This window comes from Dipodomys ordii, unplaced genomic scaffold (genome assembly GCF_000151885.1).
Source record: "Dipodomys ordii isolate 6190 unplaced genomic scaffold, Dord_2.0 Scaffold119, whole genome shotgun sequence".
NCBI classification, from domain to species: Eukaryota; Metazoa; Chordata; class Mammalia; order Rodentia; family Heteromyidae; genus Dipodomys; species Dipodomys ordii.
Window position 1 is genome coordinate 4,270,476 of NW_012267335.1, and position 14,836 is coordinate 4,285,311.

At 42.0% G+C, this 14,836-nt stretch overlaps 1 protein-coding gene across 5 annotated transcripts in view; it reads right to left on the bottom strand.

Annotated features, from left to right (window-relative positions):
* Window positions 1–2,712: 2,712 nt before the first annotated feature.
* The window catches only part of Il15 (interleukin 15), a 54,294-nt gene continuing 42,170 nt past the window's right edge, over window positions 2,713–14,836 (bottom strand). For 4 of the 5 annotated variants that reach the window (XM_013029486.1, XM_013029487.1, XM_013029488.1 and 1 more), the window contains exons 2-7: window positions 12,386–12,484; window positions 11,121–11,218; window positions 9,840–9,981; window positions 7,626–7,670; window positions 5,711–5,848; window positions 2,713–3,122 (exon numbers count right to left, since the gene is read on the bottom strand). In XM_013029486.1, the coding sequence (XP_012884940.1) occupies window positions 3,012–3,122; window positions 5,711–5,848; window positions 7,626–7,670; window positions 9,840–9,981; window positions 11,121–11,218; window positions 12,386–12,397 (546 nt within the window). In that variant the 5' untranslated portion in view covers window positions 12,398–12,484 and the 3' untranslated portion in view covers window positions 2,713–3,011. The remainder of the gene's footprint in view (window positions 3,123–5,710; window positions 5,849–7,625; window positions 7,671–9,839; window positions 9,982–11,120; window positions 11,219–12,385; window positions 12,485–14,836) is intronic. The other variant, XM_013029490.1, reaches the window with a different exon arrangement.

The window sequence follows — 14,836 nt, forward strand, 5'->3', positions numbered from 1 at the left end:
CCCCTAGATCATTCACTAATCATTGAGACCATGAGTTCGACAACGTGTGAGGCATAGGTAAGCACAGCGATCCCTTGCTCAGAGAATTTCTCCCTGACACTTGGAACGAGCCCGATCCTCCCCCCGTCCCTGTTACAGAACTAAAGGCAAGGCAAGGTGCACTTGGGTGACTGCTTTGCCCCTGCGACCTTCCTGCTGGACTGGGAACTGCACGGGGACGGGCTGCAGCCTCCGTGGCAGCACCTCGCATCCTGCTCACGGGGCGTCTTTGCAATATATCGGATTCCAGTGCGACTCAAACAGTGACTTGGCTCACGGAAAGGTGAGCACGGTGGTGAAGATAGACGACTCGGCTGGCGATGCTGGAGCCTGGGACGATGGCATTTTGAAAGGGATGACACAGTTTGCAAAAACCATTTTTCCCCCTCCAAGCTATCGTATTTCACAATGCAGGATGGAAGAAGTGAGACACAGGTGAAATTTTGACCCCCCACTAATGAGTCAGTGTTGTCTCTGCTAGAGTTCACAATTATGATTAGGCAACATGCTTAAGGATAGCTACATTTACCTATCATAACTTGCTTCCATAGTAAATCCCACAATTCAGCCGTCAGACACATCTGGAAACATTGACACAAATCTATATGGAAATGAGATTTACCCCGATATAGGGCATGCGTGTTACCTATGACCTACGCTGTCTGCGGAGAGCTTCAGCCTGCAACAACAGAAAAGGGACCATATTGTGTTCTCTGCTCTTTGCAGGTTGGATGGGGACAGAGTATGGAATAAACATATATTACTTTCTATTTTCATTTTGTGTATGTTGGTTTGACTTTATGAGCTATTGAGTTTGATGGTCATAAAGAGTAACTCATTAAAATATATAAGTCCCTCTTTACAACAACAACAGAGGAAAACAAATTAAGTCTATCTCTTCACTCTTCTCAGACAAAGAAGGAGATTATATAAAACTAGACTTGTTGCTGGGCTTTAAGAGTCTCTTGGCTCACAAATTATGTCCTGGCTCTGCTTGTGTTTTCATGTCTCTGCCTTCTAGTCTTTATTGTTTACTGCCAGAGAGAATGCAGAGATAATATTCTCTCATACATCTTTTCTTTGCTGGGAATTTAAAAAATGCTAGACTATAATTCACCAATATGACCAAGGACTTTAAATCTAATTTGGGCTCGGCTTACCTTTACTGGATGAAAGTAGGATCTTGGGCTTTCTTTAGTATATGGGATAGATGGCAAGTGTTTTCAGCATTTAGAGCAGTGGATGAGTTGTAAATAGAATACCCTCTAGAAAAATGGTATTGGAGTGGCTCATCAGAAAGGACAATGTAGATTTTGAAATGCAAACGAAAGACAGATGTTGTTAAGAGCGCGGGAGTAGGAGGTACAATTTAGCTTGCTGCAAATGATTGCTTTGTCTCTCATGTTACCCTTGTGGTGTAAGAAGTTGCAGGTCAGTGTCCAAAGCTTACTAAACCCAGCTGAATTGACTCAGAGTAAGTAATATTTACTTAGAATTCTAAGTTGGAGCACAAGAAAAATATTGCAAATTGCAAAACCTACCTTGGGTAGGTTTTGGTAGAACCAAAGTGAAAAAAAAAATACATCTGGCTTTAGGAGTTTCCTTCTTCCAATGCCCACAAACACCGAAGGAGGGCTCACGTGCATCACTGGAGGAGACCAGTTTAGAGTTTATTTTCTACTCCTCACCAACAGTACAGCTACCACGCATGATCATTTTAGTCAGACTAGTGCAAAAACGTCCTAAACAACTAAAGCAAACCATAAACAATTCCTTCCTCTTTTGGAAACACTGAGGCTGGGTCAACAGGGCCCTGAACCATTGAACCATATCCCCATCTCTAGTTTTCACTGGGTATTTCTAGGATCCCGTCTTGCTTCTCATGCGGGCATGAAATCCACCCACTTTGGGGCTTCCTGTCTTTGCTGGCCTCCCACCCGGCTCCCCTCCTTGAAGATGGAGTCCCGAGGACTTTTCTGGCTGTGCTGCGCTGTGCAGCGGCAGCGGTACTCCAACCCCACCCTCCACGTAGGCAGGGTTGACAGGCGAGCTCCACTGTGCCGATTATGGGTGGAGAAAGGATCTCACGAACTTATTTTGCTCGAGGTGAGTTTCAAACCTCAATCCTCTCCATCTCAGCCTCCCAAGTCACCAGAACTACACGTGTGAGCCGTCGGTAATCAGCTAGAGAATGATTTCTGTTAGATACAATAAACTCCAAGTAATAAGCAAGGGGGTTTTGTTGGTAAAAAAAAAAAATAAGCAACTGCTGAGGAAAACAGGATATATAAACCTATCACAGCCATACTTTCTCTATACATCGTCTGCCTGTCATTGAAGATTTATGACTGATTTACTGATACACATGGTATCCCAGAGACTGCAGTGGCCTTCTTCCATCTCAAGTGCTTTACTCCGCAGCATTCACTTCCTTATCAGTAACTGATTGTGGCCAAGCACTGGTCCATGGACACGCCCCCCTTTTCTTGTGGAAAGCACGTTCCTTCTCTGGGATCTATGCTGACTGGAGAAGCAGCGGGCTGGCAGGGCCCATCTCCCAGGGGGAGAAGAAACATGCAAATCAGCTATGGGGCTGCAGCCTGGGGCCGGGACTTTCCTTACCTTGGCACCAGAGGACCCCAGATGCTTAGAAGCAGTAGAATATCCATGCAATTTCCATGGATAAAACAGGTATACTTTTATTCACGATCTTATAATATATTACAAACACATACAACGTCGATAATAAATTAAAAATAAATGGGCAAAATAAGTCTGAGAACAGTTCCTAGACAGCATGCTTCTCAGACCTTTATCTGTCTTCATCCCTAGCATGCATGTGATATGCGATCCTGATCGCTTTCTCGCTTGGAAGACTGGTCTGGCAGCGTGTCCCAATGCTGTGTACCCGGCCTCTCCACAGCAGAAAGACGTTTGCTAATGGTAGAGACATAGACGCCCGTCCGCTGCAGTCAGGAAGGGTTGATGAACATTTGTACAATATGTTCGAAACTCTGCAGAAATTCGTTGATGTTCTTCTCCTCCAGTTCCTCGCATTCTCTGCACCCCGATTCCGTGATATTCTGCCAAATTGAAAAGGAAGGAATTAGATTGGCAAGCCTAATATATTTCTTTCCTGGGAATATTATGTTATTTGAACCATATGGTCAGCCCTTTAGACAAGAGATGTTGGCTAATTAGTGTCCTATAAAGAAGAAGAATGACAAAAGAGAATTGGGAGATGCCATAGGAGCTTATCTTTCCTGAAATGGATTCAGATTATTGAAAATAAAAGCCCTAGCTCATGAACTACGGACTTCTCGTTCAGAGCCTGACAGTGATTTCTTGTTGTTGCCTACTCTGAGCACAAAGTCTTTGCTTCTCTGTGTGGTACATGACCTATGTCATGCATGTATGTAGTATGTATGTATGTATGTTAATTTATTTATTTGCCATTCCTGAGGCTTGAACTCAGGGCCTGAGTGTTGTCCCTGAGGTTTTCTGTTGGTGTTTTGTTTCTCTTCTCACAGCTAGCAGTCTCTTACTTGAGCTACAACTTCACTTCCAGCTTTTTGGTGATAAATGGAAGATAAGAATCTCAAGGATTCTCCTGCCCCAGCCAGCTTCCGGTGGGGATCCTCACGTCTCAGCCTTCTAAGGAGTGAGGATTACAGCGTGAGCCACTGCCTCCCTCCCACCACGAACACATCATAATACTGGAGGCCCGGATGCTCTTGTTTTTTTCTCTCTGTTACGCTCAGGTGTTCACTCCTGCAGGAGATGCTGCCAGGCTCCAGGCTCCGCTCGTCGCACTGACTCTACCTAACAAATCCTCACTTAAGTCTCTCACCGTATTCATGTGTTAGATTCATACCAGACCTTTTCTCTTTTTATGTCACTAGTCCTAAGCTCTTCCAGGAGAGGGAAAAGCTGTGTGTGTTTGTTTAGAGCAAGGCCTGGCACATAGTGACCATCTAATCCTTGGTTGAATGACTGTTGAGGTGATTTCCCCAAATTGTAAATTCCAACACAGTCTCATGGATAACAAGAATACTGCAAATACAATGATTATGAATAACCTTGTTAGAAATCATCTGAAGTGGAAAGGCTGTGCCAGAAAAAAAAATGAAATTAGATTTTTGCATCCATTAAGCACACGGAAGATAGATTCACCAACATCTATCAGGTGCAGACTGTCTGCCAGACGCTGTCCTGCTCCATAGACGGCCATCCTATTTGATCCGGAAGATACTCGTGTCAGAGAGGAAGGGAGAGATAGTAAGTCACATCCGGACTATCTGACCATGTAGGCCCGCCCACCCCTCCTGCACTTCTGCACAGAGCCACGCCGGCATGGCTCTGAACATCCACTTTGCATGACGGCCACCGGCCTTGTCACTGAAGCATGGGTCCCTGCCACTGACGGAGCTAGCACGGCCAGGAATAGTGGAGGAAACCAGACAAACCTCCGTAAGGAAAGAGAAGGTGATGGGGAACAAAGTGGAGGAGGGACCCCAGCGCACAGCTTACGCAAAGACATTGGTAGGGCACAACCAGCATGCACAGCTCACAGGATCTGGGGTCTGCGCTGCACTGCGGCTGCCTGGGCCTCAGTGGCCTGGGTCCCCAGGCCATGGCCTCTCTGTGTCATCACACACCAAGCTTCTCTATGCTAGACCCCTGGACCCCTGTCCTGCCTTCCGTATGCACCAGACTTCAGAAACCACCAGCTTATTCACTCGCTGATGGGCCAGCTGAGTGTGGATTCTGTCTGTTTTCATACTGCATCCTCCAGGCCAAGAAGTATGCATTAGAGGAGGTCATTTTACTATGCTTTGTATGGTTGTTAAACTCCTTTCTGCCTGTCTTTGTTTGGCGACGGAAAGCCATAATTCTTTCATTTCAGGGCTTTCGCATCACTTACTTCCTGCACATGCTGAGAGTCCTTGGTGTTTGCTCCCAGAAAGCTTTCCTGTTTGTGTTGCTGCGAAGCCCTGATGGTATATTCAGATTATCAGTGCTTTTGTTATTTTCAACATGTAACTTTTCAGGTGAGAGGTCAAACTTTGGAGAGACACTGCTCGAGTAGACCGACGCCTCCTGTTTTCCCAGTAGGAACAAATGACTCAAGCTCACAGTGTCCTAGTTTTGTCTACCTTCAAACAGAAGTAAGAATCACTAAATCAAAAGAAGGAAGAGATTGAGGAGGACAACGAAAACCAGGAAGAGGAGGAAGAAGAAGAGAAGAAATCAGAGGAAAAAGACAAAGGAGTAGAATGGTTTTGTAGACACAGTATAGGAATTAAAGGATTTATTAAAGCCTAACCAATAGAATCTGGCAGGCAGTAGTAACTCAATCAATGCGAGTTATCTATGGCTCACTATTACTGGTGTTGAACCTTATGCAATTGAGCTAGCGTCTCTACTACACCTGCGTCTCTGGTTTGCCACTAGACTCTAGCACAGAAGCACAGTGACACAGGTCAGCAAATGCCTTCAACAAATATCTCATTGGGCAGTTGTAGGTTGTGAGCGCATCCATGCGAGTGTCCCTTTGGGAGGCCACTGGACTCACACTGAATCCTCTCTCCTCTGACACTGAATGCAGAAGATCTGTTTGTCTATGGGCCATTTCTCCCAGTCAAGCCAGCTTGACCAGCAGAGAACTCACCCCGTTAGAAGACAGGCTGCTGTTGGCCAGGATGATGAGATTGTGCACTGTTTCACTAATGTTCACATTTCTAGACTCATGTGAAATGACTTGAAACTCCAGCAGGAAGCATCTCATCGCGGTCACTTTGCACTTGGGCTAAAGAAAAGAAAATGTTACAAAGATCTATGTACTCATTGCCTTACTCCTGTAACTGTAACCCCTCTGCATGGCATCTTTACAATCAACTAAAATTAAAACAGAAGATTCTCACTCATTTTCACATCAATGTCATTCTCATTTTTAAAACATCAGTCCAGATGCTTTATAAAGATCTGCATATCTTTAAAAATAATACCTAGGAATTTCTCCCCTTTCAAGGATGGTGCTATTATGTCAAAAACCTGGACAGACTGAATGACCTTTTCTCAGCCAAAGTGTTTCATCTGTGGAAAGAACAATAATGGTATCTCCCCCACCCCCCGACTCTCAAATGCCAATCCAGAAGTACGTCTGAAAGAATTTTTGGAATCAGATCGAATGTTAACATTTCACCATGGTAGCTGCTCATCATCCTGTTCCCGTACCTCCCGAAGCTCCAGCAGCAGACAGAATTCTGGGAAAAATTAAAGCAGACGTAGCACCCTACCTCCCGGCTAGCCAAAGAAGGAGGAGATCTCTAAAAGGTGCCAGGACAATCCATTTCCTACAACAGTCATCCAACAGAAACCTGAACTCAAAGACTAGAAATCTGACTAGAACCCTGCCTATGACTTATTTGGGTCCCTGGTTGCTAGCACAGAACCTGGTCCTTGCAAACATGTAACAACTCTCACGAAGTAGATGAACTATTGAAGGAATGCAGCATGGCGGCACCGCGGCTGCCCGGGACTGCAAGGTAGACTCTCTAAGCAACTTAGCAGGAACGAAATGGAGGTTCTGAAAACTTAGTGCCATCCCCGGTGACACCGGGAAGAAGAGGCCGAGTGGATGCCTGAGTCTAGCAAATGCCTCTGCACCTCTGAGTTGTGAGGCTGCCTTCATGCAAGAAGGCCATCGCAAGATCTGAACGCTTAGGAAAAAAACGCAAAGAAAATCAGACAGCCTGCTGATGCCAGAGAAGACAGAGCTTTCAGGAGCAGCCCTGCCCACTGAGAGAGAAACATCCATTTCCCCCTCGTTTCTGCCTACGGCTTTTCTCTGGTGTTTGTAAAATATTTCAGATATATTCTAGTTGAGAAATAGCAAAGAGGACACTATTTTATACATACACACACACACACACACACACACACACACACACACACACTCTATACAGAGTTTGTCTTCCCTTCAGTGAAACTGGAGATTTATTTCTTGGTCTTAGTAATATTCCAGAGAGAAAAGAGTACCACCATGATCGGCCTTAGGTAATGTCAGCGTATTAATGAAACAGGTTCATCATTTTTGAATTCTCATAAGTTGTGTGGATTGTGTTTCTGTTCTGAATGCTCTCCTGAAAAATGTCAAGATCTATGCAAAATATAGATTATAGGCACCCGTAGGCAATTTATAGAAGCTGTGATTAGAACATCCATACTCCACAGCACAGGAAATGGTTGATAGGTTGGATAGCATTGGATCGGTTAACCCGATTCAAGCATCTAATTTCATCGCAGTTTCACTGCATTATGAAAATGTGTAATAGATTTTTTTTATATTGATAGACTAAGGTGAGTTTCTTTTCTACTATTTTGCTTTGGGGCACAATTACAAAAATAGTATTTGAATAGTTTTCCTTTCCCAATTTCTACAAACTTAACAATCACAGTTTATATATCAGAAGTGTACGTGGAAAATGAAATTTGAAACCTATGTGCATTTCAGTTAAATAATAAAAGTTATGCTTTTGAAAGGTGAAACACCATCAGTTTTGTAAAAATCAAATTGTACTCACATGAACATCACTCTCAGTATATAAAGTAGCATCAATGTGTATAGCCTGAAAGGAAATAAAATGAGATAATATGAAAAAGTACTCCATGCCTTAGCTACTAACCCACCATCCACACATTCCCCCTCCTACTCCTTGTAACCTCTGGCCACCTCTGTGCTGACGAATACTCTGTTTCTACATTCGCTACCCAGGCGGGGGAGGGGCTTGGCTGTTTCATTTCCACAAGTTTACAATCCAGTCCAGTCAGTCTCACCGCTTTGGTCCTCTCTCCCTTTTGCCTCTCCCACTTCCCGAAACAATCTCAACAGGTTTTAGCGTTAGGATTTCATAATTGCAAATGATTTATTTTTTTCCTATATCCTGAGGCACTGACAGGATTCCAGCATATGAATCCATGGGGAACACCATTCAGCCCATATTTTTTTTAATCTGTGTTTTCTCAATCGATTGATATGATCCTATTGTTTCCTTGTTTAGGCTGTGGAGATTGTGTGTGTGTGTGTGTGTGTGTGTGTGTGTGTGTGTGTATTTACATTTGTTGGCTTTCAAATATTGAACAACAGGTGGAATCAATCCTATTTGACTAGGGTATATAACTTATTGCCAAATTTGATCGTTAATATTTTATTGAGGAAATTGTTTTTAGTCTTACTTTTAATACCAAATCCATCTGATTTTACCATCAGAACAAAATAAGCCCCCTAAAACAAGTTGGAAAGTTTCCCTCTTTTTATGTTATGAAAGAGACTGTGAAATTTTAATTCTTCCTGAAAAAATTTTTTTGCCGAATGCTTCAGTGAAATTGGCTGGGTCTAGAGTTTCCTTTAGGATGAATATATGATGAATTCAATGTCTGTGCTGGCTGAGGAATACTTGAATTATCTACTTTATTCTTGTTACATTTTGGTAGTGTGGAGTGTTTGAAGGGCTGGTTTGTTTCCTGTAATTTTTCAGATCTGTGAGCACAAGATTGATTTTCATTTTATCAGCCTTTTAATGACTATATAGTTTGCACCTCTAATTCCATTTATGACACTTGCCTTTACAATTAACCTCCACTGCCGTATGATCTGATCTTACCTTCATTAATGACATCTGAAAAGACACTATTTTTACCCCCAACTTTTTCTCACATAGACTCTCTACCATTGAACTCTCTTCAATCTGTCATATTCATTTTGCTAGTGACTCTTTCCACCATATTTTGTGTTTTACTCATTAAAATTTTATAGTTCTGTTATTTCCATTGGATTCTATTTATATCTTGTTTCTAAGATTTCTATATCTTTTATTTTAATGGTACTGGTAATTCATTACTTTTCAGCGAACTTTTGTAATTGGTGCTTTCAAATCCATGTCAGGTACGTCCAGTATTTGATCCATCCTGGTTGTGACTCTAATCTTCTTGGTCTCCAGTCATTATGGCTTCTGTATTGTGGTATACCACTGAAGCACCGATCCTTTTTTGTGTCTCCCAATGGGACAGAAGGCCCTTCTGGACCAGGCTTATTGCTTTAGGTAGAGGATGGGTATAAATAACACTTTTCCAATGGCTCTTTTGAGTGGGGTTTTGCTGTTTATTGTTTGCTGGTTCTACTAGGCCACCTGGTGTCTCTGGGTGGGAGAAGAGATCTCTACTCCATAGATAAGACTTTCTCTCCTGGGGTCATGTTCCTTTCCAGGTGGTACCAAGCTACCTGGTTTCTCTAGATAAAAGAAAGAAGTCTGAACTAAATCAACAAGAGCTTTTTAGGCTAGGCCAGTGATAGGTTAAATCTTAAAGATAACTGAACTCCAGATGCAGTAGGAGAAAGATTTCTTCTGGCTAGGCACGGTGGCTCACACCTGTAATCCTAGCTACTCAGGAGGCTGAGATCTGAGGACTGCGATTCAAAGCCAGCCTGGGTAGGAAAGTCTGTGAGACTCTTATCACCAATAAACCACTCAGAAAAAACAGAAGTGGCACTGTGGCTCAAGTGGTGGAGTGCTCGCCTTGAGCTGAAGAGCTGAGGGACAGTGCCCAGGCTCAGAGTTCAAGTCCTACGACTGACCCCCCCCAAAAAAAAAGATTTCTTCTGAAGTTTTGTAGGATCCAAATATACTACAAAAATTACCATTACCAGGGAGATTTCATGACTGCTCACAAGAAAGCATAAGAAAAGACATACTTCCTAACGAACCTGTCAGGTAGGTTATGGAAAAGTGAGTACTCACTTGGATAAGTTGCTGGATGGTTTTCAGATCCTGTATTACATCACACCAGTTGGCCTCTGTTCTAGGAAGCCCTGCACTGACACAGCTGAAAGGGGGGAGAGAGCAGCACGCTGAACCATCACGAGAGTGACTGCTAAACAGGCTGAGCAGACAATCAAAACGTTTAAATTCTGAGGGAAGTCAGCAGTGTGAGTCTTGTCTCTGAGGATGTCAGAACCCTGCTGATGAACAGAAACACCAACCAGCACAGCCCTGACGCTTCAGGTTGACAAGTGTTGACCAGACCCGAGGTTTCCAAAAATGCCTGACTGAAGGCCTAGTATGTAAGTAACCTGGTGTCACGTGTCACAGTGAAACAGAAACTGCGGTAGCGCTCGACACATGCTCTTGAGTAAATCACTAACATTTCTTTAAGAATTTCAGGCCGAGCAAATAAGTGAACACGTTAAAGCAGCAACACTTCCGTATCACCGTGTGGCCCTCTTGTTAGGTGTGACTCACGATGCTCACATTACGCCCATCCAGGCTTTCTCCATACGCATGACACACATAGCTCAGTCTACTGCGAGTGATCATACACATTGTCCTTTGGGTAAAAACTGAAGTTTAATATCCAGATAAAAGATGCACTGATGAAGTGACTATGGAGTGATGGTAGAGTGCCACGAAGGTCTTCCTGGCAGAAGCTCGGTCAGCCCTAACCTGCCTGCAGGGGGAAGCTGAGGTTCTTACCTCAAGGGTACAAACAAGGACTGAGAGAACCACACGTCAGATTAGGTAACAACTGGCTGGGCAAAGTGCCAACCAATATGTATTGATTTCCATATTGACATCAATACATTAGCTGCAGCTAAGAGAAAAGAAACCACGTAATAGACATGGAGAAAAAGCTGGTTGTTTTTTTTAGGAGAAACCAAAGACCTACTTAAAGAAATGTTTTAAACTTAATGAAGGTAAGAATCAAAGTATAGGAGGAGTCAAGAACAGTTAAAGGAACATGAGCAAGTACTAAACATCTACTTTTTACTGCCAGGAAGACTACCCCGGAAATCAGTAAGTTGTCAAGGGGTCCAGTTTATTTGGGAGAAAGAAGATTCATTGGGGATATAACCAGATGTTCACTTAATCTCCCCTGAACCTCCATAATCTTCCCTGTATTATACCCTACACCAAACACAGTGCACCTAAGAGACAAGACCAAGCTAATCACAGCAACCTCGTGGCGTGGATAATTTAGGATGACTATTGTGGCCATTAATATGATGATATGTATGCAATTACCCTAAAATGAAGACATGTATGCCAGCCTCAGTTAAAAAATGACTGTTTAAAAGTAGACACAAGTAGCACTGGATGGAAGGACTTCTCAGGTGTGGTTTCTGAAAAATACAATCATAAGAAAGATGGTCATCCACTTTTAGTTCAAACATTAGATGGCAAATAATACAGCCTATTTCTGGATACAAAGGGGCAGCTATTTCCTTTATCATAATTGAGGAAACGAAGATTGATCTCTTTTGGCTTTTCTCCCATCTCTAAAGCTGCCTCCTTTTGCACAAAACTCTTTAATAAGTTTTTCTCCTGCTGCCTAGCAATGATAATTTAATAAAGTTTACAGTGATTTAGTGATTTACTAATGTTGCCAATTAATCTGTTCTCTTACCTCTGAATTCCTTTCATCCTTCTCTCCTTCTTAAGAGGTACATATATATATATATATATATATATATATTATGGTGCGAATTAATAACAAGTACATTACTTATATGTTAAATTCCTGCAATTATATGAAAATTAATAATATTATCCTTCAGAGATAAATTGAGTAGAAATGGAACCGACTAAAGATAACTTTGTCTTAAGGGCCTTTACAAAACAATGTTTCCTAGTGATTTGGGAAAATCATTTATCTTAGAAACCTCCAGAGTTGTGATATTTTGTGTATTCTTTTGTGTTCTCAAAGCTCTTAGTTTTGTTTAAAAAAATAAAAGAAAGAAAAAATATGAAGCACTGTGTTTCACTGAGTCTCTGCTGAAGAGATAAGTAATCCCCAGGTCTCATTCCCAAATGCATTTATTTAGAGAAATATAAGGGGTGGACTAATGCATTTTGAATGGCTCAAAGAGCATTACAAGATGGTTCATCTTGTTTTCTGAAACCTATGCCATTTATTTTCAAAATAAAGACAATCCTTTTGTGTACAGACATTAGTGACATCCCAAATCTCCACTGTATAATCTCAGAATGTATTATGAGGCATCTGAGACTCAAGTAACATTTATAAACAAGAATAATATGCTAGCAGGGCTCTAGTGGCTCATACCTCTAATCATAGCTACTCAGGAGGCTGAGATCTGAGGATTGTAGTTCAAAGCCAGCCTGGGCAGGAGAGTCTGAGAGATAACCAGAAGTGGCACTGTGGCTCAAAGTGGTGGGGCACTAGTCTTGAACAAAAGAGCTCAGGAACAGCCCCAAGCCTTGAGTTCAAGCCCCATGACCAACAGCAACAACAAAAAAGTAACATGCTATTCTATTTTTTTTCTTACCGAAATTCTCATTACTCAATGCCAGTATACGTCCTTATGTATTGAAGAAGAGCCAGCTATCGCAATGGGCTTCCAGCAGCCATCCATCCAGAATCCCTCCTGCAATGCAATCCAGGGGAAAGGGGAAGCACTTAGTAGGCAAACAGTCCAATTACTGAACACTTACCTAATGATAGTTATCCTGAATCCAGGCAGCACATTTAACTCTCATGACAGGCCTTGTGGTGTAAGGTTACAGCAAGTGGACCCAGTCCCACAGAAACCACACAACAGTCAGGGTTTAAGACAAGGTTTGTCTTACTACAAAGAAAACCCAACTCCTCTGTTGTATTCTGTCTCTGAACTGACAAATTCCTAGAGTGAAAAGTCGATATATGCAAATACTTATTCATAGAATTACTTATTTGTAATCCAATTTACAGCAGCGGTAAATACTGAGCAGAAGTCTTGTCTTCAAAACAAATCATTGTTAAGTGCGGCGACACTTGAGAATTTAATAAATACCCCAATTCTATTTTTTCTAATTCAAAGTAAGAGAAGAATGTAATGCCCTGACATTCTCATCTTCAATTACATTTCATTGAAACACTTAAAGCCAAAACATGCAAAATATAAATGATTTTCTGTCCTTGGTAAGTAGGACATATTTATTGACCTCACTCAAATTTTTTTGAAATTCTACCAAATCCCATGACACACATATTCAATGCAATTAAGTTCCATAAACTCAAATAGCTAACTCATTGTATTTTGAAAATTTTCTAAAATATAAAAATAGTTTCTCTAAAATCTGGAATGTGTTATCATTAAAATGAAAAGCAAACATTTAGCAAAGCTAAACAAGAAACTCTAAGTATGTGTATACATAAATACATACACAGTGGGACTTTAAAAAGTGTTACATCTAAGTCCACTGCTTACATATGATCTAAATAATTTATCAATTGTTTTATTTAAAACAATTATGTTATTCTCCTTCTTCCTCTCATTTCATAATCTCTTTTTTGGTCTACACTAATCTTGGTGCTTCTAATGTTACAAATCTTCATAATTACCTTTGTAACTTCATTCAAAGTCTTAAATTCCCTCCATTATTTTTGTTATGGTATGCCATAGGGCGCAAATTATAATATTATTTATTGATGTTGAACTAAAGAATTTAATACTGACATAATTTTTTATGCCAGTCTTAAAGCTTGAACTCAGGGCTTGGGCCTTGTCCCTAAGTTTTGGTGCTTTCAATGCTAGCTAGTGCTCTACCACTGTGAGTTACAGTTCCACTTCTGGCATTTGGGCAGCTAACTGGAGATAAGAGTCTCACAGACTTTTCTGTCCAGGCTGGCTTTGAACCATGATCCTCAGATCTCAACCTCTGGCGTAGACAGATTCTAGGCATCAGCCACCTGCACCCAGCAAGAGTAACATCATTTTTAATAAGTCCGTAGGCTGCTATCAAGCAATGGGCATTTCACTCAGAGACTCTGTGACAGTATCCCCACTGTCAGAGTGCATGTTCTCTGGTTCCTGGGCCGCCCAGCTACATTCTACTGGATAAGCAAATGAAGCCAATGTTCCAGCCAGGATGCTCCACGGTGGAATATGGTTGCTAAACACAAAGGAATACAGTGGGGAAGGGCCCGAAGAGCCTCTAACAGAGTGATGGTCATGCAAGCTGGTGTCCACGAAAAGGAACACTTTGCAGCTTTTTTTTTGCCATTGAGCAAAAAGCTTCGATGACTTTCTGGGCTGCTCTAGGAACTTTTGAACATTCTACTTGCCACATACTACAGTTCTTTAATAATTTCCTAAAAGTGTGTGTGTGTGTGTGTGTGTGTGTGTGTGCGTGTGTGTGTGCGCGTGTGCATGTGTGTGTGTTAGCCCAGTGATGTTCTTAAACAGATAAAGGTACGGTATTCCTTTATCATTGGACCAGATTCAATAGGAGCTATTAGAAGAATTATTATGAATGATGATTTTTTTTTTCCCAGTGAAGACACAGAAACCTTGAGAAGCTAAATGAATTTTTTCAGGTAAATGCCTTGCACAGAGACATCCAAATCCTCTCTCATCATCCAGCCAGAGCTAGGGGCCATGCAGCCCAAAGCTTCACAAACTATGCGGTTAAGAATGCTAAGCCCCTTCCTATGGGGAAAATATGAATCATCCTCGTGAATAATAAAAGCCGCCTCTCTTTGAGAATTTAAAAGCACTTCTTCCAGATTGTTCTGATAGAACTCTAGTGCTTTCCCCTATTATAGTTTCGTGCTGGACTCTAATAAAAATACTTTCAGTACCAAGGGCACCTGTGTTAAATGCTTAGTTCTCAGGAGGGAGCTGGTGGGAGGGGTGGAAGTGTGGAGAGGCCTGAGGGAGGTCTTTAGGTCATTGGCGAGGCGGGGTTGGAGGGGGCTGTGCAGCCACGCCTCAGCCTCTCTCTTTTCCTTCTTCCCT